Source organism: Megalopta genalis, chromosome 3 (assembly GCF_051020955.1).
Source record: "Megalopta genalis isolate 19385.01 chromosome 3, iyMegGena1_principal, whole genome shotgun sequence".
NCBI classification, from domain to species: Eukaryota; Metazoa; Arthropoda; class Insecta; order Hymenoptera; family Halictidae; genus Megalopta; species Megalopta genalis.
This window is the reverse complement of record NC_135015.1, coordinates 16006855-16032665: the sequence shown is the minus strand read 5'-3', so window position 1 is coordinate 16032665 and position 25811 is coordinate 16006855. Positions and strand designations below refer to the sequence as shown.

The following is a 25811-nucleotide window of genomic DNA, read 5'->3' as shown; positions in this document are numbered from 1 at the left end:
TTCACCCTTTGATATGTATAAATAACAATAAAGATACTATGTAATATGAAAAGTAGGTATTTCTTTCTGTATGTTTTTTTCATTTTAGTTGAACTGAAGGGGTTAATGATTTAGATATCCTCTGAAACGATTCAACAGGATCGTTGGTGACTGAAAATTTTATAAGTTCATAAAAATAAGATGTAACTAAATACAAACTTTTATCGATGTGTTTCCTTACATGACAAGAAAGTTTAATGAAATTCTTCTTTTAATGGAATCAATTTATTACGAATAATTGTCTAACATCATTTAAGAAATTCAATTTTGCTTATCAATGTGCTCGCAGTTAAGCATAGAAAATATTTGCACAACCGTCTATTGTAAACAATAATATCTTCAACATCGATTTCAAAGAAGAAGAAGAAAGTAAAATATAACAGAAGAAGAGCCTGCAATCAATTCCATGTTCGCCATTATTTCAACTTGCGATTGCAGACTGTTATCGAAGTGAAGGCATCGGTGTCAACAGAAACGTGTTAATACAGAGGTGAAGGGATCAAATCGAGCAGCACCGCAGCCGATAATTTTTCCATCTCGAGACCAGAGGGAAGGGAGAGCCTACCGAAGCTATTTCTACAGTTCGCCGATTGATCACAATTTCCCTCGATGGCATTCCGTCGGTCTGCGAAAAACGAAGAAGCGATCGACTCGACGGGAAGCGGTCTGTGAAGATCGATCGATCGCTAGCTCGCTCGCTCGCGGTTCCTTTCAGCGAGAAGCCAATAACAAGCTTTAACGGCCCTGTTCTCGGAATCGCCTATCGTTCTCGCTCCCATCGGCGTTATTCAAATAACTTTAAGGCAATTACGGCCGGCCGATAAACAACGCGGCCTATTTCGACGCGCGGGAATTCGAGCAACGCGCGGCTTAGATCGGCGTTAAGCTTAGATCGAACGGTTATGGTCGATCTCGGTGGACACTCGACAAAATTGATCGACGATGAAACGAGAACTGCAACCTTGCGCCGATTGCCGGCTCGGACTTCGCGAGATCAAATTCGAATTTAATCGCCCCGTATTTTTCGAAGTTCGCAAATTGTCTCAGAGTAATTTCGAAATGAAAAGTCCACGGCGGAGTTCCGACGATTGCTACGTAGCTTTTTTTTTATCCAATTAGCTATCTTGCATCTGAAGATCCTCCATTACACGGTATTTAAATGAGAACATCGGATCTGAAGAGCTGTTCGTACGATCGTTTCTGGTTTAATGGAAGACGTCAAAAATGTCGAATATCGATTTATCGTTCGAAGTATGATTACTTAAAGACTTATTCTTCACACTGGGCTGAATTGCTACATACACAGGTCATGCGTCATCCTCTGGTCAGCTACCAAGCGCCTTAAAAGATCGTCCTGTAGCCAATATCCCAGTGGCAAGCTCGTTCGAAAGCAGCGTCAAAAAATTCGAGCATTAATTCATCGCTCAAAGTATGATTGTTTAGGTACTTCAGGGTGCCCCAAAAATGCTGCATACACAAGTGATGATACATCACCTCCAATAGTCGTAAAAAGTATGATTGTTTGAAAAATGAATTTTGACGCTGCCCTAAAATCGTGTCAGCACAATTCATACATCATCCTTTGCTCAGCTATCCAGCACCCCAGAGATCCACCTGTACCTGCTATCCGATTTGTTGACTTCGGTCCCGAAGATCTACGACCACATCTTAACTAATTAACGAGATTGAAAACTTCGAATATCGATTCATCGTTCAAACTACGATTGCTCGGGCGCGCTTAATCTCGGTCGCTGCTCGGAAACGCTGCACGCACAAGTCATACATCATCGCGAAGTCGGCCATCAAACTTGCCGAGATCCTCGGAAGCCAATATCCTCGCGATAAGATCGGATCTAAGAGAAGTATCGTGTCGCGCGGTGGCTAATTGGTAGGGCCAACAACCGAACGCATTCTGGAAGCGGCCATCGGGCTCCGTTGGCGAACCAAGTAGATCGTATTTGTACATCGTATTTGCACTGGCAACCAGAGTCGGGAGCAAGTCAAACGGCGAATTACCAGCGAACCGTGGGCTCGTGGTCTCGCGACTCGAACAGGATAATTGAATAGACGCCGGCAGCATCGCGCAAAGCCGTCCGCGCGGATATCTCTTGTTCGAGGATGCCCGGCACGGAAGGGAACGCCTATATCCCTTTAGCCGGGATAAGCACGCGGCGGCATAAAGGTTAATACCGCCTTTGAATACCGGACTTCTCATTGTTTCCCTTTACGCCCGATCTTTACGTGTTGCGCTTCTACGGCCACCGCGTTCCGACGGCTATCTCCGTCTCTTCTTCTCTTTCTTTTTCCCCTCCGGCGGCCCTGATAGCAAGCGTAACGAGAACTTCGCAACGACCGCTTTCCACGTCGAACAATGGACGGCTATCCGAATCGTTAATTGCTCGCCTCGTTTTCCCTCCCACGGTCGTCCCAATTTCAGCCGAGGCTTCGATCCCGCTCCGTGCACGCCCACGCCCAGCCTCGCGGAACTCCGCCGGACGGACGCAAGGAAATCCCGCGATCGTTCCGCGAATCGATCCATCGGACCGCGGAACTTTCCGCGAGCTGACCTTGGAACTCGAGACGAACTCTTCCAGTCGCCGTTTCATGCGCTACGATCTCGATAAATTTCGATTCGATTGGATACTCACTTCGGTCGAATGAAATTCGATCGTTCTCGTCTGTTGTCCGTCAGTCGAATAAAATTTAAACAACTCGAGCAATAATAAAGTTCTCGGGTGGAAATTTTTACTGCGATTTGTGTACGCGATGCTGAAGAGACATGGGCACGGCTTCTTCGATCCGACTTTCATCTCGCGAATAAGAATGTTTTGTCATCAGCATAAATTAGTTGACAAAATAATTTTCTGATCATTCGAATCAGCGTAAAAAATGCTACCAACATCCTTTCCTTTTGAAAATTCTGTCCAGAAAATTATTGCTAGATGATCTCCGCTCCCTCCTGTCCCTCCCATCTTGAGCACCCCGAACTCAGCAGGCGTCCAGAAGATTTCTCGCGACGAAAGAGCAGATACTCTTAGTTCGTCGAAGCCTGTCTCCAGCAATTAAGCGACCCTCCGACTCTAATCATAGAATTATCCATGTCCTTTCGGCGCAAGGACGTATGCGAGCGTATATCTGGTCCCGGTGGAAAAGAGAGGTTTCGTGGGGGTAATAGAAACTGGGGGAGGAATAGATCGTTGCGAGAGAGAGAGAGAGAGAGAGAGAGAGAAAAAGAAAGAAAGAAAGAAAGAGAACGTTACAGAGAATGAAAGAGAGAAAGAGGGGGTGGGGGTACGTATAGGCAAGCGGCAGATGATGGACAGTGTTTGCGGAGGGTGTGGCGGCTCGACAATTAGGGTGCGCCCAAGCAAACACTCGTTCGCTGTCAGTGCCGGCCCTTGGCACAGTATGTCATCTTCTTGAACGCCGAGAGGGGTAATCGCGGGCTCGCACGTATTCCACGGGCTCGCGAGTGTACCTCGAGTTCTCGAGCATCGTCGCCGACGACACTTCCACCCCTGCCGACCCCTGCTCTTATTAGTTTCTAGCATCTTCGCGGGCTTTCAACAGTTTTCTTCTGGATCCTCTTCGAGATCGTCTCCGGGTCCAGACGAATGCGCGGTCGTAACTCTCATCGATCCACGGGCTTTGTTTTCAGCTTCGTTCTCTCAGCTTGGATTTCGATTGCTCGAAGCAGTTTGCCGTCGTTTGCAGAATGCCGTCGTATTGGAAACGATAGACTCGCGTTTCTACTTCTAACTGGGGAAACACCAAACGTGGCTGATGAATTTATAACGATGACTGTTTATACAGAATTTTAGTGCAATTTTTGTTGCAACGTATTCATACTTTGGTGAGGAATATAGCAGTGTGTTCAGTATTTTTTCCAAATGATTGTAAATGTTTTGATGAATTTTTATGGCGTTTGTAGTAGTGAGACTTAAAAAGAAAGTTAAGAGGGGGAGATGTAATGCTAAGCGCATTTTGTATTAGGAACTATAAAACGCTATGAAGTGCTGCGAAGAACTACAAAGGATTACAAAGAACTACAAAGAACTAAAATGAACTACAAAGTACCACAAAGGATTACAAAGAACTACAAAGAACTACAATGAACTACAAAGTACCACAGAGAATTAAAAAGAACTACAAAGAACTACAATGAACTGCAAAGTACCACAAAGAATTAAAAAGAACTACAAAGAACTACAATGAACTGCAAAGTACCACAAAGAATTAAAAAGAACTACAAAGAATTACAAAGAATCACAAAGGACTACAAAGAACTACAATGAACTATAATAAACTACAAAGAATTACAAAGAACTACAAAGAATTACAGAGAACTACAAAGAATTACAAAGAACTGCAAAGAATTACAAAAAACTACAAAGAACTACAAGAAGCAAAAAAGAAGTACAAAATACTACAAAGAACCACAAAGAAGTACAAAATACCATAAAGAACTGCAAAAAATTATGAGGAACTACAAATAACTACAAAAAACTATATCGAACTATAAAGAACTATGAAAAATTAGGAGCAGATGAAGAAACGATTTCCAACTCGAATCAAATGAGATTCTATATAATAAAAAAAGAAGGGTTTGATAAATTATTTCACAGATAACGCCGCCACAAGGAATGACTTTCGATATCAGCCAGAGATTTCAGATTCTGTTGCGAAGAGAATTTTCTTTAGAATCACGATTTCATGGGATCTTTGATCAAAATCTTTCTCTAGCGTTCTCCAAGTACGTCGCAACATTCGTATACATACACATAGGTTGGCACGCTCAACTGGTGATGAGATTGCATTCCGGTTTCGTCGTGACTTGATCAACGACCAGCGCGTGATTGATTCATCGATCATCGGGAGAAAGTTATGACAGGAATATGATCGCGATAAACGCTCCAACCAGGCTAATGCACATTGGATCGCCCGCGGAAATTGGCTAACTGGCTTTTGGGACGATCGACTGAGGCTGACTTTGGAAAGGCAAATAGTGATCGACTGTGTAAAAATAGTTTCGCCGATGTAGCCTTCGATTCTTGAGAACGAGTCGTTGTTAAACATTGTGTAAACGTTTCAAATCGATGATGAACTAACAACCAAATTAGGGGATCGTCGAAATGTGTAGAGCTGCCTGAATGATCACGAATCGTACTTTTTATGATAACAACTCGGGGACAGTATGTTCGACGAGGAATTTTTGTTACAGCAAGTGAGCATCGTGATAAAAATCCCGATTATCAATAACTTTCAAAAAATATCAAAAATCTGAAGAATATACATATTTCTGATCATTCGTGTTACCCTAATCGGTACATACGTATTTTAAGGGAACAATAGTATATAATATAATATGAACATCGTATAACACATTATATTTTAAGTCCGGATTTTAAATCCAGTAACATTATCTTAAAGTAGAGGTTTCAAACTTTAATTTAAAAGAAAAGTCATCATCCTGCGATGATTTTTCGCGGAGTTATGATCAGTCAAAGTTGGTCAATTTTTATCCGAAACATTTTTATATTACAATTTTCTTGAGCAGTGTATAAAAGGGTATAATAATCACATTTAACTAAAAATAATCACAGTGAATAAATTTAGCATTTTTACAAACATCAACAACAATAGACGTACCAGTGAACAGTTCTTACGTCATAGGCAAATAAAACAGAGAAACCCTGAAGTAAACTCGATTCAGAATTCTATACCTAATACACCGCACAAGCCAAAAACAACACGATGCCTCGATTTTCCAAAAACCCCGACTTATGGCTCGGTCAACACGCCAAAAACCAATAGCGCAAATAATGTAAAACAGAAGATTACGCAAAAAGTAATCCGAATAGTGATAAACAATAATGACCAACGTGAAATCATGTTCATGATTAATTCTTACGATTACTATGTAATCAAATAATCGCGATTAATGAATAACTTAAATAACCAAAGCGAACGTGATCGTTGATCACGATTAACACAGTCAATCAATAATTACGTGCACGTATCTCACATAACTCAACTGAACAAATCCGAAGCTAATAACAAGGGATGGCAAAAGATAAATTAATCATTCGCCAGCAATTACAGATTACTAATTGATGATTACAAATTGCCAAATGTAACCGCGATTATTGATTTGTTCTACTAACGATTAATTGATTAACGACTGAAATTGCCATGATTGCCTCTCGCAATCACTAAAAACTAATCAGAAAACAATGAATTACTGCCCAGCTCTGATGCAAAACCTGATAGTTTAAGCTCGACCAGCGGTTTCGTATACATCGGAACGGGACCTTATACGCAGTCACGGGCGACCGCGAGATTTTGATGAGTCCCGTGAATCAAACTGTCCCGCGAAACAAAAGGGAACGCCGCGCGGGCTCGGTCGGGCTCGGGCTCGACGCGGATCCGCGATCCCGGCAGAAAGATTGAATCGTACTGAATGAAACCGCGGTGTCGCGGCTGCAGTTGACAGCCGGATCGCAGCGTTCCGTCGAGGACGTTTACGAGGCAATAAACGGGACGGATCTCGCCGCTTTTCATCCGCGAGCGGATTTCAGCGTACGGATCGCCGATCAGCCACTGCGTCCGTCTATGATCTTCGGGGGATACTTCCTGAATGAGCTACCACCGATCCGGAATCTCGAAAATCGATTTTTTTTTATTTGTTGCTCACTTTTTTTATCCTCTGAGAATTAATCAAAATGTCTCGTTGAAATTTCGCTGGTCACGAGAAAATCGCAAGCTTTAAGAAACTTCGCTTTGACTCTTTTGTATCAATATTACCCTAATGTCACAATGATAACCCTAATGTCGATATTATTATTATTATTTTTATTATTATTATTATTATTATTATTTTTATTATTATTATTTTTATTATTCATGCTTATTTATTTTAGCGCGCATGCTGGCCTTTACGCGTGTCAGCAGTAACAGTGCAACGATAGATAAGAGAACATTGATAATTACAATGAATTCAAGGTCTATGCAACAAAATAAAATATATATTTATATAATATTATTACTATGTTGTACCTAAGCGATAAATAATGAGCCAAGTCGATGCAATCTGATAAGATTTGAAACGTAAGGTATATATATATATATACATTGCGAGAAATAATGATTGCGAAGTTCACAAAGGATCACAGTAGGAAATCAAAGTTTCATTTGTTAAAATATTCCGACAATAAACTTTTCTGAAATGTAGCCACAGCAACGATATTGTATCGTGCTTCGGCACCATAAGAGCAAAAACTTGTAAGGATTAGAATTACAAAGTATGAGATTTAGATCGAGAAGTTGAGATTTTACGCTGTATTTTAGAATGGTATAAAATAATGAAAACCGTTGGAAAAATAAAGAAAAGAAGATTGAACTGTTCTTCGCAAAGTTTTAAACAGATCAAAATCATCACGATCCAAAATTCAAATTTTTCCACAAATAACATATTCTAAATGAGCAAAGAACCAGCAGAGCTATTGTTCGATTGCGCCTAACAAAGCATAGCAGCGACCTAACAAAGAATTAACATTTCAGCGTTTCTGCGTTCAGTATTTTCCGCAATTTACTTTGATATGTCTGTCATCACGTTCTCTTTGAATCTCCTCTATAATCTTGATTGGACACTTTGCAGTGTGTCCTGTTAAATTTGCAATCTGCTTAGCAGCGAATTGCAACTTTTTAGACATTTTACAGACGTTCAGAGACGCGCTTGAAATTGCATCCGCTTCTAGATTGCTTCCGAAACAGGATATCGCCGAACGCGGTCGCAACGTTGGGAAACAGCTTATAGGAAGACGAAAAAAAAACGGTTGTTGATTATACCGGCAGGAATGCGTCCAGAGGAAATCTGTTCTTCGGCGTTCGCCTAACCGGGACACGAGTTCTGTCGTTCCACGTGCCGAGAGATCGATCCAGCTGGCTTTTACGGTGCAGTAAAAATGGAAGCTTCGCTGCGAGCTCGTAAAAAAAAAGCGTTCTCTTCACCTTGATACCGGGCTTTGCCAGGACCGACAAGCAAATCAAAGAAAAACAATTTGCTATAGCCATCCCGAGGGACTGTCGTCTCGGACAATATGCTATGCCCGATAAAAAGATCGACGATTGAAGCAGCATAACTGGTCAGCAATCTGCTGGAAACGTGAGTTTTTGAAATTTTTTCTGAGGAAATCAATGAAGCTTTTTTTTTTTAAATATCGTATTTAGTAGTAGATGTATGGCACAATTTGTAGAAATACTTTTCTGTCAAAATTGTCGAAAATGGCTGAGCGATGGGTACATTTCTAAGAGCTGTTTTGCAAAGAAGGCGAAAAATGCAAACGTTGGAAAATTCGTATTTTTGCAACAACAAGTTGTCATTAATTTTTTCAAACACGTTACTTTGTCTATAGTGTGCTAATAGTTAACGGCGATTATTTTTGTTGACGATTATTATCATATTATGTACGTGTGTTTTAACGTTTACTAAACGTTACATATGCGCGCGTGTGTATGAGGTAATTCTCGGAATTTCGCAACAAAACGATTACAACACGTGGTCCAATGTATGCACTATCAGATAAGATAATCGTTCGAGAACGAATCTCAGTCATTGCCTCGCTAAAAACTCCCAAAGCTCGTCCCGCCTTCCTAACCCGCCGTTGATTCTCTTAAATCGCAGTCATTGGTTGCTCGAATCAGATTACCCACGATTATCGAAATGGCGTTAAGCCAGTCCTGCGGCAGGGAGATCGTCTGCTCGCAGTTCGCTTCATCCTCCAGGATCCCCTGAATCGCTGGATAATCGGGGGCTGGGAAAGAAGTTTCGAGAAAGCAATAAAAGGGCGGACACCGTGGACGAACGTTGGGAAAAAGTTCCGCTAGCGGTGCCCGGCTATGGGAACTTCCGCAAATTGGATCGACGTCGTAACGCGGTTATCGTTCGACCTTCTTCGGCATTCTTCTCGCGGAATTTTTCGCGTATCGCGGCCTAGTACAACCGATCTGAACCGCGCGATTCGTTTGGACGTGTCGCGCCTCGAGATTCACGAGGTTTAATTTCTCGCGGTGGAACTTCGGCGTTTTATTGCGAAAAATTCAGAGCGAAGGAAGGAGGAGGTAAAATTAATCATGAAATTTTCAGAAAGATCTGCAATTTGGGTATTGTGCTCTGCGAAGGTTCGTGATAGATCATGGAATTATCTTAAGTCATCGCAAATAAAGGAATCATCAGTGAAGGAGTCGCCAATTAAAGAATTGCCAATAGAAGAATAATTAAGAAAAGAATCACCAGTGAAGGAACTGCCAATGAAAGAATAATCAACAGAGAAATGTTCAATGAAAGAATCATCAATAGAAAAATCACCAATAAAAGAATCATCAATGAAGATATCAATAATGAAAGAATCACCAGTGAAGGAATCATCAGTGAAAGAAATTCTTCCCTTATTCCTCTTTTTATAGAAATTCCAGGAAGATTTCGCATAATTATCTGCAGTTCGATAAGATCCTGGAATTTAGGGTACTTCTAGTTCGAGGAAGATAATTTCCAAAACTAGTGCGAGAGGGTATTGGATTTGCAAGTAGAATGCTTCACACCACACTGGCGGAGGTCTCCTGGCTCCTTATTATCGCGATTCCCTTTGTTGACCAACGGCCCAAACCCCTCTATAACGACAAGCTTGGTTTACTACCTCCCAGTGTCCCCTTATCTTCAAGTACGCATCATTTGTTAAGACTAGGTCCCTTCTAAGTTCTATCTGGTGTCCACAGAGGTGCAGAGTCTCTCACAATCGACAGGACCAGCAGGCAAATCTAGAGAGATGCATTTTCTCCTGTGCTGGTTGCGGAATGATAACGAACGGTCGCAAAATATGAAGATATGAAAGAGGCGCAAGAAAGAAAATACCTTTTGAAATTGAAATTTATACTGACTTCTAAATTGAATCTTTAATTATTGTTGAAAACTGAAGCTGTTGATTTGATAGTAACGATGTGATAGAAAGGATAATAAATTGTGTTATTGTAAATCTGCGTAAAAGTGTTTATTCGTTAAAAAATAAAGGTGACAAGAATTTCTTTTAAGAGATCATGTAATTTTTTTATGCAAATGCATAAAAATGCACGCGATGCATCTCTGTATTTTCTTTGACAAATTATTTTGGTCGACAATTTATGATCTTTGTCCAGGATGCTCATATAAACGACGCACTGTGCGTCGTAGGCCATCCGGGTAGGATAAGAAATGGAGTGGGATTTTTTAATATCGGAAGGACTAGGCAGCACCGAACGGTGCTGCACGGGAGTGACACAATGGAAAATGGGTAACAGATTTGATATTAGAATTATCGGATGGATGACCCAGGCGACAAGTGCACGGTTGACGGTTTAAAGTGACAGTTTAAACATGTGGCCGTTTTTGTATATTTTTGCCGGTTGTTCACCTAAGCAGGCATCGAGCTCGATCAGCTGAGCTCGTTGTCGTGTACAAAAACTATAGCGTCGCGCGAGCGTTCTTATACACAGGCCCTAGGTGACACGAGCAAGAAATGGTTTTGCGGGGACTTAGAAAAACTATTCGCTATAATTTTGAACGATTATAGTACAGAATCTTTAATCATCATACAGAGTATTGTAAAATAACGAAATCGAATAAAAAGAAATAAAATACAAGAAGGAACATATTCTTTGAACTGGAAATTTAAATATTAACTTTTAGATTGGATTTGATTTGATACAGAGTGTTATAAAATAACAAAGAAAATATTCTTTAAAATTAATATTGAAGTATTGGCTCTTAGATTGATTTTTTCATAGATTTTTGTTTATAGATTGAATTTATATTCCATAGCATTATAAAATGGGAAAAGATAATATTTCGAAAGAGAAAAGAAACGATATAAAGTGGAAAATACTTTTTGAAATTGAAATTTAAACTGCCTCTTACATTGGATTTAATCTGTAGTAAGTATTTGGTGAACTGCTCCAATATCACTGAAAGGAATGTGTATCAATGTCAGAGAGCCTGAGGCACCCTTTAATCTATAGTTCGTTGAAATAATGTGAGAAACATATTCTGTTCGATTTAAACACATTATGATACAAATCTAATGACAAATTATTTTATCAGTGCATTAAGTAGAGTATTATATGAATTCCTTGCAACTTAGCGACTATAGAGACTATAGTACATACACAGTCACTCTATCTAGTAATACTAATATTTTGACCATGCATTAAATACAGTATCAGACAGATTCTTCCCAATTTAGAAATATTACATTTATTCAAAATTACAATGAAATCATTTTTCTGCAAAGTAAAAATCTCACTAAACCATTTCTTGCTCGTGTCACCCCGGCCGATGTTTAAGAACGTTCGCTAGTTTTTGCACACGGAATCGCGCTCAGCCGACAACGGGGCAATAATATACACAAAACGGCAACATGTTTATAAAACGTCACGATGTACTTGTCGCCTGTGTCATCCTTCAAATAATACTAATATCAAATCCGTTACCTATTTTCAATTGTCTCCTGTGCAGCACCGTTTTTTTTAGGGATGTAACGAATGTTCGATGCTGTCTAGTCCTTCCAATATTCAAAAATCACGCTCGTTTTCCTGTTCTGCCAAATAAGAAATTCAAAAAATGAAGTTTTACTAGATATCTAATAACAAACTATTCTGACGGAACATTAACCCGAGAAAGATAACCTACGTCGCAGAGGCGCCTGCGAAGACTGTTGATTTTTGTTAATTTTTCATAGAGGTCTAGTGATTTAAGTTTAAAATTACTTAAAATATAAAAAAATATAATATAAATGCATTTTATTTTTACAATAATGCCAAACCTTTAAAATGACTAGATTAACTTAAATAAATATCCATTGTTAGTATAAAATTGACGCCTTAGAAAAGCATGCGCCTTTGAAGCATATGGTTATCTTTTACGTACGTTGTCATATGGTTATCTTTCTAGGGTTAAATGAAGTATCGGACAGATTCTTTTTAATTTGGGCACGTTATAATGATCGTTTAGTAATTAATCCTCTTAATAATGCATCCATTTGTTGCATACATTTGTTCAGAGAAGCATTATCGAAAAGATAACTTTTTTTGAGAGGCACGGCCAGCAGTTATGGTTGCAGTTACAGCATCGTGGTGCTCACCTTGACCTTGTAGTCCTCCTTCGGCTTCTCGAGAAGATTCATAGTATGCTGCTGCTGCATAGTCTCGGGCGGCAGCGGCGGTGCCTCGGGGTCGAACGTGACCCGGTGACCGGCGCCGCGCAGAAAGCCGGCCCCGAGGCTCGAATTCCAGGCCCTCGTCGCGTTCGTGCCCATCCTCACGGTGAAGTTCTTGTAACCCTCGCCGTGAGCACCAGCAATTTCGTCGTCGGCTCCGGTCGTTTCACCGGGGGATCTCGCGCCCCTGGCGACTTGCTCCTCATCTTCGTACGCGCTTTCTGAAACAGCCCAGGGACCCCGGGAACTTTGATTAGTATTCGAGGAATGCCTTGGCACGCGATCGGGGCCAAACATCGCGGGGGTGGAAAGTCAACCGTGAGAAACTTGTATCGGCTGCTCACTCGAACTCGGTGAGCAACGTTTCGCGTTCGACAGCCATTTCGATTAGCCCCTTCGGTAAACGTGATCATTAGATTGCGAACATTGAAAAACAGAAACGGGAGGTTCACTTGTTTTCTTTTTCAATAGCTATGTCTATTGTCAAAAAGAGAAACAATATGAATGCTTATTTTGTTTTGCAATAATTATATCAATTCTCAAATACAGGAACAAAATGAGAGCTTGTTCTATTGTTCAATAATTGTATCAATTGTTGAAAACAGAAACAGAACGAAAGCTTATTTTGTTTTTCAATAATTGTATTAATTGTCAAAAAGAGAATCCGCATGAAAACTACTTTTCTGTTTCAATAATTATATCAATTATCAAAAACAGAAACAGAATGAAAGCTTATTTTCTTTTTCAATAATTGTATTAATTGTCAAAAAGAGAAACAGCATGAAAGCTTATTTTCTGTTTCAATGATTATATCAATTATCAAAAACAGAAACAGAATGAAAGCTTATTTTCTTTTTCAACAATTGTATTAATTGCCAAAGGAGAATCCGCATGAAAGCTTATTTTCTGTTTCAATAATTATATCAATTGTCAAAAAGAGAAACAGCATGAAAACCTCTTTTCTTTTTCAATAATTATATCAATTGTCAAAAACAAAAACGAAATGTAAGCTTACTTTCTTTTCAGATAATTACACGAATTGCCGAAAGCAGAAACGAAATGTAACATTACTTTTTAATAAGTACAACAAATCAAAAAGTACTGTATCAAAATTTTTTAATTCTTCCAACGGTTTCGCACGTTCGTTTTTGTCATAAATTCATCGTACCCGCAACCAAGTGATTATGCTTCGGGTTACCAGCACCAGGGTCGCGAATTGGTTTCCGGCGATTAACGACAGTGTCGTGGATTGGTTTCCAGCGATTAACGCCACAGTCGCGAATTAGGTTTCGTAAACACCAGTCGCACAGATTAGGTTTCCCTAACGCCAGTCGCGGCCTAGGTTTCGTTAACGACAGAGTCGCGAATAAGTTCTACTTGTACGAATCTTATGAATAAAGTAATTTGTCTAGGGAACGCGCCGGGAAAGTTGGTTGTTCGTTTGTTAATATTATCGTTAGTAGTCTGCGAATTGTCTGCCTTAATTGCATAAGCGAATTAGTGAATTTAAATAGTGGGATTAACCTCTTTGCCGCGACAGATCTAGATGCGTACCACGTGCGGCGCACCTAATCACATTCATCCGAGGGTAAGTGGAAATAAAACACTGTAACTTTTATATCGTTCGCATGGTATTATTATACACGTTGTTTGGAATCGTTTCCGACGAGATTTGGCGGGAGTCTATAAAGCGCGGCGCGCAACGTTCTCTATCGAGCAACGTGACATTAATGTCTGCTACAGCTTCTAGCGTGAGCTCATCGATCCAAATTCGAACGCAAACTTTTCAAACCGCTTTCTAACACTAATAATGACAATACGAGGTGAATAAATTTAAGGAACGAATTTAAGGATAGGATGGCTCTAGATTCTTGTTATTCCTATAAAATATTTTTAACTTGCAAAAAGGTCCACAATTCATTTTTTAATCGGAGCAAAATGTCATAGGTTTTATTTTTATCGTCCTCGCACATTTCGTGAGGATTTTGAAATATTATTTTTATTAACGCGTTAAGTATCGCGTCACATGTGGATTATACTAATTCTTGACATAACTTTTTACTTGTAGTTTTATTAATTAAATTACTTCGAGCTCCTGGCAATATTATAGATTAATTTTGGCACTGATCGCATTAATGTTAAATGTTTAACCATTTGCACTCTAATGACGATTAAATATTGCCACTTTCTCGAAACAGTCTTTGTTTTGTCCGTACGTTCGGTTAGTCGCCTAACGTACATGCGCGACCGAACTATTGTACGCTCGATTCGCGCTTCCTACGGCAAATTAATGACGTGGAAGGGTCTCTAGTGGTCTTAGAGAACTTTATTTTTTGTGTTGTACTCTCTGCGAGCGCTGGTGGAAGAATGCTCTTCCATCGCTGGAAAGTCGTGGAAGAGCACCCGTGGATGGAGGTAGATTGTTTATTATTGGTCAAGGCACGAATCACCCCTTGGAGGGGGGTGTCTGCCTTGACCCTTGTTGGGGCCTGAGAGGGTTTCCCCAATGGTGGGACCTTTTTATGGCTCTTGTCTCTGGACGCAACAGTCTTTACATTAATGACTCTGCCTGTATTAAATTGTTTCAAATGACAGAGAAGATACATTAATGTATAGAATGAAGATACATGCAGAAAAAGAAAGAAAATATACAGTTTAATATTTTGTGAATATTTTATGGTCGTCGGATCATCTGATCCGAAAAATGAAGTCGAAAAATATTCGCAAGAGCGTTGAAGTTTTTCTTAGCTAGAAAGTGGAACGACGAAGCGTAGTTCGAAACTGGATACACACCCCGTTGGTAATCCAAAGGGATGATGGATCGCGAGGCACACTCTCCCTTATTGCTAATGCGCAAACATAAACGCGTTCGCGACATTCGGCGACTCGTTGCGACGTAATCTTTGGAATTTCGAGGACATCCAATCCTTCGCTATAATATCCTCCCATTCTGGCATGATTGGCCAATCAATTGCATTTGAAAAATAGTATTGACTCGGTTGTAATCTAGACTCAATTATCTGTGACGTTAACAAAAATATACACGAAAATGTTCCACGTGGAAAATACCGAGCACCTTCAATTACATTATTCTCTGTGTTAATTTTTGATAAAATAAACGAAAGTAAAATTTCTCGCAAAACAATGTTGCTAGACGAAATCGTAAAAATCGCGATATCATTGAAAATTTGCGGATCACATTGCGGATTTTTATGCAAAATAAAAATTGCAAGAAATATGAACTAATTAGCGAGTTCTTTCTTTCGTCAATAACTTCAATAGGTTGAAAATGATGCACCGACATTTTGAAATTCTCCCGATGTGCCTACTATTTATAATAAAATTGCAACTATCCAATTCTGCCGTGAATGCATAAAATCCACAGTCTGGTTGTCGTGGATGAAAATTTGAAAGGCAAAGTTCCTAAAATAATTAATTTTGTAATTTCGTTTACGTTTGATAAAGCGTATATAAGCGCTTATTAATATCACCATTCTTTAACAACTAAATTCCAAGAAGATCGTTTGCAAAATTAGCAAAATATTTGATCCTGATCTAACCCAGTCGGAGCAATCGTAAGCTCCGTGTCCAACATTTTGGCTAACAGTTGACAATTTCAACCGTGGCCGTTCACCATAAAATGTCTCGCGAAAGATCCATATCTTACCAAAACGACTCGCCGAAGGAGCACTAAAGTCAACTTCCCAAGACGCCCCAATAATTACTGGCACGCTCCTCCCGACTCGAAATGGAACGTCTCCCGTTCCAGAGAAGAATATCCCCGGCATTTCCTCCCGCTCTGTCAAGTATTATAAGCCGAGAGCGAGGGTTTATTTCATTCGGCATAAACGTTCCAGCTCCGTTCCCCTTTCACGGCCACGTCGTCCGCGGGAATTACGTTTTGTTTTGCGCGCATCGGATCGAGCCGGTCCAAAGCGTTCGGAATACACGTTCTGTTTTTAGCATCTCCCATGGAACGATCGATTAACTACCGATCCTTTAATTCTTCCAATCCATCAGCCGTCGACTCGACGCCGGAGAGCGCGCCGCCTGTTCGATTGTCCGCTTTTAAAAAGCGGAAACGAATAATCTTTCTTTCGATTCTCGCCGAACGGTTCCGGGCTCTCCTCTCTTTCCGATACTTCGATGGGTTTCCATTCGAAGAAAGTTGAAACCGTTATAGGAGAAAAAAGTAGAGAGGCTCGGTCGTTCATCGACCCCCCGACTTTCGTGTCATCGGTGGCTCGGCCGGCTGTTCGCCACCCGAAAACGATGAGGAATTTTTTTTCAATGTTTCGCGCAGTCCCGACATTTTCTTTTACTTCGTTTTCTCGGAATCTTTTGCTCCGAGTGCGAGGTCGCGCAGCGAGATCCTATATTGTATTGGAGAAATTATACTTGGTTATGCGAGGTTATTTTCTATCAGTCACTTTTTTTACCAGTCGCTTAATTTATATTGCTTCTGTTAATTTTGAAAGATACATTCTGTACGTTCTGCGGTTTTTGATAAGTTCTGGATCATGCGAAAATGTTAGTTGAACTGCGATTGAGATCTTAATTAGATTCGTTTCGATTTGGTGATTAATCGACAGCGGATTTTATGCATTTATGATAAAAATGAGTGGATAAAATAGCAACGTGAACGCTTTAGAAAAATATAGGTATATCGCTATGTCCTCTTCAAGTTATCAATATTATTAAAAGAAGAAATACATTCTTATTTAATCTCTGTTTCTTGCAGTTGAGATAGAAAATTTGTATGTTGCATAAAGAACCGCAGTGTGGTGATTATTCAACAGTTTGTTAAATAAATCCAAGCATTGTCACTCACAGTATCGTCGAAAATCATTTAACGGTAACAAAAACGATCAAAAACAATCGTCTACGAATGTTCCATTTATCCTGAAATTTCGCACAAGTGAATCGATTTTTTCTGATCAAAACTTCAAAATCCATGCTATTTCCTTCTTTTTGGACTTCTAAAAATCTTCGAGATTATCCAATCGCGTTTAAATCTAGTCACGGCGCATTTCATCTGAACTCCAGTCCGGAAATGGTGCCTAAGGAAAGTTCTACCTAGACAATCTACTAAGAACGTCACCGTAAATGGTAACCGCTCGCCAGATGGTGGCTACTTCGTGGAGCCATCTCCTATCCCAGTTTCCATAGACAGAATCCAGCCAATTAATTTTTCGAAGAAGTTCCAAACTAGCACTGTTTAAGAAACTTTCTTGATGTTTCAGGAACGGTGGCCCTGTGCAAAGCCGCGCTGCACAACGATGCGATCTTCTTTCAACTTTCTTCAGCATTCGTACCTACCTTCCCTTGCACCTCGCTATTCTCGGCCTCCCCCAGCTCCTCAGAGTTTAGACCTTCTTTCATTGGTACTGTTCTTATTTCCATTCCTACGTCGTTCGATCGACTTTCTTCTGCGCATCCCCGAATATCTGCGTTCTTTCGTACCTTTCCGAGCTCTCGATTTTTTCAACGAAGAAAGGAGATACGGGAAGATCGAACGGCGCTTTTTTCTGGCAACCATTAATCACAGCCGTAAGTGTGCGCATACCGGGACAGAAGGGGAGAGAAATAGAGGGGAAGAGAACGGCTACGTTCCATCATTAGCTTATCGAGCGCCGCGCCATCGTGACAGGGTTAGGTAACGAGATCGTTGGATCGCGATGATTTACACAAGGTGTTGCATGTACGTGTACCACATTTCACGCGGATCTGCCCCGCAGCCAGGAACGAAAGTTTTCTTCGAATACGAGCGCCGGGCTACGTATTCAGGCGCGTCCTGGCAGACGCTGCGCAACGATGGAAAAATGCACGAGTATGAAACTCTCAGACGTTGGGACCCTCACAAAAATAGATCAGAAATTTCACCCGAAATAGCCCTTTGTTTACGATTATAATTTCAAATCAATTTCTCGGCGTGTCGCACGCGAGTATCAAATTTCAGTTGTCAAGGAATCGTTTTCGAGATCATGATGCAATTTGATCCCGAAGGTACGAATGTTAAACCAGGAGTTGACACTTTGACTGTCGTTTAGATTGTACAACGGTGACCTAATATCTTTTTTATCGAATCTGAAGAACAATTTTTATTCAACGAACAATCCATTCAGTTTACTATCGACTATTTGGCACGTATGCTAGTTGACCCTTTTAATTTTCCAATTTTCGTGTCGTTCAATGAATTACTTCGACTCCGCAGAATTTTCAGATGTTGATACATTGACAGTCAGAACATTGTAACAATATTTTATAATTCATCTTGCGCCTCTGAAACACTAAAAACGTGAAGGATAAACGTGAACGAACGAGAAAATGGGTATAGAGTCCCCATTAATCTAGTCAATCCCCGTTAATCTAGTCAAATTTCTGTGGTAAAAGAAGTCTTTCAATATTTAATTAATAAGTAGTTCATAATTGATTTAATAATTAATTAATGATATGTTGTACGATAATAATATGTTTATTTTCCTTGTGGCATCGGGATCAAAACGCATGATATTCGGAAGCTGGTTCGCATCCGCTTCAAAAACCCGAGTATTTTCATAAATATTTTAATCAGTTTCCTAGGAGAACCGAAGAATATTAAACTAAAGACTCCATTCGAACAGTTCGGGCAGCCTTTGAAAATTCTGGCAGAGTCCCCGATTCCCCAACGGCGCAGGAAACATAAGAACACCGGAAGTCGTTCGATGTCTATGTACCTTCAGCGAGTGCAGACAGACTCCTTAAGTATCTAGAAAAAGTTCTGGGTTAGAGGTCTTAATGCCCTCGAACAAAGTGCAGGTCGGCGAACTTGTGTACGAGGTGTTTGCGCCATTCGGCGGCAGACCTGCCAGCAACTCCTTAACAAGAACTTTCTAAATACCCTCGAAACCGTGCGCCCCCGCGATGCAATTTTTGCGGAACCCTGCTGTCCGCGAAGCGTGCTTCTCGGGTGTAAAGCTTGACAGCTTTTGCAGCGAACGTGTAGTCGTCTTCTTCCGATTCTTTGGATTCCCCGTTCCGTGTCGGATTCGTGTATGGTACACTTCGGGACAAAAGTATCGCCCACTCCTGAGAATTGGAGAATTACTAAACGGTCTTCAAAATTGTTCAGGGGGTCTTTAGAAAAATATTCTGATGAAACTCGCACTATTATTTTTAAGGAACTTAAATACTGTAAATAATTAAATAATAAAAATGATAGTTAGATTAGATAGCAACTAGATTGTAGATTTAGATTGTTGATTTGGATTGTTGATTTTCAAGTAATTATTCTCTTCAGAAAATTACCAAATGCTAGAAGATGTGTATAATTAACAGGAGAATTAACGTTAAAATACTAGGAGACGTGTGTATTAAGAACAATTGGTAGAACTTTTATTTGCATTGTCCCAAAAATTTTTATTTATATAATATTTGCATGAAGGCATTTAGGCGAGAAATTCACGGACAGCCCAGAACGATAAATATACTTCACATAATTCTCTCTTCCATTGTGTTAATATAAATGATATCAATATAAATGGACATTGCGACAAAATAGCACGCCGTGTCCTGAATGAAATTGTATCGAAGCTGAAAAGGCTTGCAATTAAGGAAATTATTTAATTACGAGAAGAGAGAAGTACATTAAGTGCACTAAATACATTAAGAATATACGCGACGGTGTAAAGAGACAAAATAATACTACATTGTTCTGATAAAATCCTCCATAACGAAGAAATGTCATTCTCCATTACATCGGAATTTCATTTCGTTCTCGCTTTTTCCTGAGAAATATTTATTCTGCCATCCGCACCGTACATTTCTCCATCCGTTCAGGTAATAAAGCTTTAACTTTCCGTCTCATTAATTGAAAACCGTTTTATTTAATACGATGTGTTTAATGCACTCGGAATATTTGCAGTGACAAAGAAAAAGGATTCGAAGATAATAAAGTCTTTTGTTATATTTTCACTGTGATGAAATCCTCCATAGCGAAGAGTATTATCCTTCGTTTCATTGGAATTTCATATGCATTTTCTCGTTCGTTCACGTTGTTTCATAAAAATATATTTATGCTATAATCCGTACTGGATTTCATATGAAAGTCTTTCCCTCTCGATGATTGAAATAAGAAAAATATGAATCAAATAAATCGAAAAAGACTGAAAGAAAGCGATAGCAAACAGAAGCCACAAAATTTCTACAAATCTTCATAATCAAACTTTTCATATTGCACTGCCGGCCAATAAAGTTGTTCCAAACGAGAAATATTATTTTTCAATTTACAACAATATATTGGCCTTTTATCAGCATCTGTTATTTTGTCAATACAACAAGTTTCTTCTGCACGTTTGACGTTTCAGTAATAATAATAAAAATTGATTCACAAACAATCTACAGTAGATTACATACAAAACGTAGGAACAGATGACGTCATAAATCTCAACATTGACGCGACTACGGGGACTTTACGGTGAACAGAATAATTTTTAGCTCGACGGATTACGTTGAAACCGGAATGACAGTTGTGAAATTACATTGTAAATATTTCTCTGTGGTGGAAGTGTCAACAAACCTGATTCGAGATTTCAATGATGATAAAGGAAGACAATTCGCAGACGATCTATACTGAATTGCATACCAGCGAAAAGAACAATTGACACTATAAATCTGACCCTAAGATCAGATCTAGAAATCTATAACCTGACTATCAAATATAACCTTGACAGAATCATTTTTAAGCTGGTCGGATTACGTTAAAACCGGCAAGACAGCGGGCTGCAGAAAACAACGAAACGTTGGAGGGCCGCGGTCGCTCGGGTGGGAGGGGGGAGGAAGGGTGGAACGCTTATCTTCGTGGTTCCCTGGGCATCGGAACTTCGACCCGGCACGGGTCGTTGAGCTTGCTGCGAATCGCGTGTCCCGAAGCGGAGCTTTAGATCGATAAAGTCGTGTGTGAATGAGCACACACCGACTCGCTAAATAGACGAGTTTCGTGAACCCGGCAGCGTGTGCACCGGGACCTACCGTTGCAAAAATAATCCTGGATGCTCTTTATTGCCTCGCGCGTGCAGGCTGCCCCCGCCCCCGCTCCCAAACAATAAGAATCTCTCGCCGAGAATCGAATTCGGCGTCCTGAATCGATGCTCGAATAACCGCGACTATCGCGGACGGGATCGAGCCGAATACGAACGGTTGATCATGCGAGTCAATCGAATCTATTACATATAGACGTTACACATCTATTTTGATCGTCGCAAGACGATCGCACCGGGTCAGTTTGGCCCATGGTGTTTAGATCGTTCATTTAATTAACCACGAGTGTCGGCAATCACGATCGAACGAATTGCTGTTTCAAGAAATAAGTTTTAAGAATAATAAAAATAAGATAAAATAAAATAATAATAATTAAAGAAAATAATAATAAAAATCTCCGCGGTCTATTGATAAGTCTGCGATGTCGAATTGCTCTGAATATCGTCGATAGTACAGTATTATATTATATCGTCAATAGTATTCGTAAAATGTTGAAAAGAATGTTTGCTCGAGGATTCAATAATGAGTGCTTTTTTTCTTATCCTCGTTTCATATGTAAATTCCATACGGTTGAAACTACGGAGATGACAGTCACTTTGCGACTTGAACGGTTTTGATGCGTAAATCACATTTGCGACTTCAGAAAATATGTTCATTGCAATCTTCTAGATTAATGTTCTAAGGCCGGGTCTATTTCAGTATCTGCTAGTTGATGTAGTATAGTATAGTATATCTACTATATATATATATAGTATATCTGCTAGTGGATCTGAAAGATTTCGGTGTCATGAGTAAATCTATTCGAATGAACCAAAAATATAATCAAAATCATTTTCGACTTGATGTGCACAGTCTGTACAGCAGGATATTTGTCACTCGTACTCCCGGATATTTTTTAATGAAAGAAATCTTTGACGATACTGGATTCGTTAATTGGTCTACTACTAGGGATCATTGCACTATTGACGATACTTATAACAATTCTTCATTCTTTATTCAATCATTTTTTCCACAAACATATCATTGAAAATATTTCTTGCAGACTGATATTTTTAGATATTTTAATAAAAATGCATTTATGACGAGAATGGACAATATGGACATAATCAAAACTTTAGAGGAATTTAAAGATGCTATTATATCCTTTGCAACTTATTGAAGTTAATAACAGGAGAAACAAATCTGTGTGTACGATACCTATTTAAATTGCCAATAATTGAGTAATCCAATGAACGATCTAAATACTTCGGGTCAAAGTTGACACAGCCACCGACCTCGGATATGTGTTAATAGTCAAAACAGTATTTAAATATGCTATTATATTCGTTGCAACTTATTAAAGTTGATACAAATAGAAACAAATCTTTGTGCGATACCCATTTAAATTGCCAATAATTGAATAATCCAATGAACGATCTAAATACTTCGGGTCAAAGTTGACACAGCCACCGACCTCGGATATGTGTTAATAGTCAAAACAGTATTTAAATATGCTATTATATTCGTTGCAACTTATTAAAGTTGATACAAATAGAAACAAATCTTTGTGCGATACCCATTTAAATTGCCAATAATTGAGTAATCCAATGAACGATCTAAATACTTCGGGTCAAAGTTGACACAGCCACCGACCTCGGATATGTGTTAATAGTCAAAACAGTATTTAAATATGCTATTATATTCGTTGCAACTTATTAAAGTTGATACAAATAGAAACAAATCTTTGTGCGATACCCATTTAAATTGCCAATAATTGAGTAATCCAATGAACGATCTAAATACTCCGGGTCAAAGTTGACGCAGCCACCGACCCAGGGTACGCGCTAACAGGATTCAATCGATCCTGCCTGGCACATATTTATTTTCGTGGTAGATGCCAAGTATAGGCCACGAGATGTTGCATATAAACATTGAGATTAGATTGGTATATTTATTTATCTATTTATTTGGGGCTCGAAAGAAGGACTAATTATCGATAATTGATGTATACGAGAATCGCCAATTTATTTAAAGGTAATGAATTTATTTAATGGCGTTAATATCGGTTATCCAAAAAGCGTTTCAAAATATTAGAAAATCGCTTCGAAAAAATTGAGAATCACCTAGACCTAGTAGTTGGCCAATTATCGAATTCGGTAACGTCAAAGATATCTTTTGTTATTGAATATCCCGGAGTGCGTCTGATTAATATCCTGCTGTGCAGTATGCACGTCATGTGGTGAATGATTTGATTATGTTTGGTATTATTCTGTTAGAGCATTCATGTTACTGAAATATTTCAGATCGGTAATAAGTATTCTTCGCAGTAATGTGAATATCGGATGTAGAAGAACTCGGTCATAGAATATTAATCAGGAAGATTGTAATGAAGATATTCTTTGAATGCGTGAATGTGATTGATGTATTAACATCGTTCAAGTTGAGGAGCAATTGTCATCTCCATAGTTTCGGTCGCCTGGAATTTACGTATGAACCGAGGATAACAGGGAGCACGCATGGTTGAAACCTCGAGCAAATATTCTTTTCAACAATTTTGTTTATTACTTTATTATTTTTATTTATGTTTATTATATTTATTATTTATTTATAGTGGGTATTATGTAGTAGAATTTATTATTTATTATTTATTGTTCATTGTTTATTGTCTATTATTTATTATTTGTTATTTGTTATTTATTATTTGTTATAATAAGTAGTCTTTTCAACAGTTATCTCACACACATTTTTACCCTTTGACCACTTTCACAATTGCACTATCGACGGTGTTTATAATAATTCTGGGCTTTGTTCAACAAATATACAGTAATAGTCAAAGCTTTAGGAGAATTTAAAAATACTATTTTTATTATTTGCAACTTATGCAGACAATTTTCATTTTGCACAATGATCCATAAAAAGAATTTTTAGGGATTTTTTTTGAAATATCACATCGATTATTGTTAATTCTTCCTTTTCTTCAAGTCCCATTTGTGATCAGTGACAGTGAGATACTGTTTTCCTAGAAAGTTTTAGTTATTTTAAAAGTATTCTATTTTCGTGCATTGAAGCACATTTCTACTATAAACAATATCAAAAAGTTGACGATGACCATCACGTTAATATATCCATTTTGCAAAATATTCCGGGTATTAATATGATCGTTTTTTCTCTGTTTGATCACGTGCGCTTGATTTGTTTGGGCGTGATACAAAAATTACATCTAAATTTATGGTGTTGTGGCAAACTATCCACAAAAATTTCACGCTTGCAGTTTTCAAGTACATCGAAATTTCTTAATTTCTCTAGCAAAGTGCATGGCATTAGATTTTAATAGAAAACCGCGAAGCTTAAATCAGAAATTCAAGGTGAAGTTATCGTTTTCCAATTATTGCATCGTTTTTCATAAGAATATACGGGATATAGTACAGCACTTTTAGCACGCACATATAATAATTACATCTGTTCTAGCCAATTGTAATGTATCATATGTAAAGCCAGTAAAATCGTGGGATAATAGGGCTACCGGCGAACAACCCACGTTCTAAAAAAAATAGTAACGTGCCAGGGTAATACCTCATTTAGGTGGTATGGAAATTTACCCAATTACTCCAATTTAAATCGGAGTATTTTAGTACCTTTAGCATGCATATACAGGATGTCCCAAAAATATCTCGCAATCCGGAAATGGCGGGTTTCTCAGATCATTTGAAGCAACTTCTTCCTTTACAAAAATTGTCTTCGAGTCATCGTTAACGAGTTATTAACGAAAAACAGTGACCAATAAGAATCGAGTACGGCTGACGCGAGGCGGCCCAGCCAACCAGCGCGCGAAGCCCAGTTTTTTAAATTAAAATTTTAATTTCGATTGTAACTTAATTGTAATTTCTCTCTCTCTCTCTCCCACTCCCTCTCCCTTTCCCTCTCCCCCCCTCCCTCTCTCTCTCTCTCTCTCTCTTTCTCTCAATTTTAATTTTACATGTATATTTTTAGTAAAGTTTTTCGTTTTTATTACACATGCATGTGTACTATAACTATTTTATTAATAGTTAATTCCCAAAAACACGATCCTACACGTAATCACTATTCTTACATTTCCTACAAATGGTCTGCGAACGGCCTACGAACGTCTTCGTGCTATCTGGATAGTAACAACGATTTTTCAATAACTTCTCATTACTTCCCAATAATTTTTCAATCATTTCATAATAATGTTTCAATAATTTTCCAATCACATTTCAATCATTTTTCTCCATTCCCGTACAGACACCATAACATAATCAACGGCTACGTCGACGGCAAAATGTTCCGTCGAGGGGCAGAGAAATCCCATAAGTCTTTCAATTTCGCGGTTACGTAAGGCTAGGGGCGAGCATAATCTTCGGGGATGGGGTGCGGTATCGGTGAACGATCTCCTCCGATAATGCACTGGGAATAACTTGCGAAATTCGGGCAGAAATGTTGCGAATGAATAGAGACGAGCCCGATGTCGTCGCTATTAACGTCGCTGTTAACGTCGTCGTTACCGTTACG

General features: G+C 39.1%; 1 protein-coding gene and 1 long non-coding RNA gene across 8 annotated transcripts in view; one reads left to right on the top strand and one right to left on the bottom strand.

The window, feature by feature from the left end:
- Positions 1–25811, bottom strand: part of Trpgamma (Transient receptor potential cation channel gamma) — a 215971-nt gene that overhangs the window by 48532 nt on the left and 141628 nt on the right. For all 7 annotated transcript variants that reach the window (XM_076520200.1, XM_033478271.2, XM_033478270.2 and 4 more), the window contains exon 4: positions 12210–12505. In XM_076520200.1, coding sequence (XP_076376315.1) covers positions 12210–12505 — 296 coding nt within the window. The remainder of the gene's footprint in view (positions 1–12209; positions 12506–25811) is intronic.
- LOC117225003 (uncharacterized) lies at positions 13548–22213 on the top strand. Its single transcript, XR_004491391.2, has 2 exons — positions 13548–13872; positions 17528–22213. It is a non-coding gene; the product is annotated as an uncharacterized LOC117225003 (long non-coding RNA).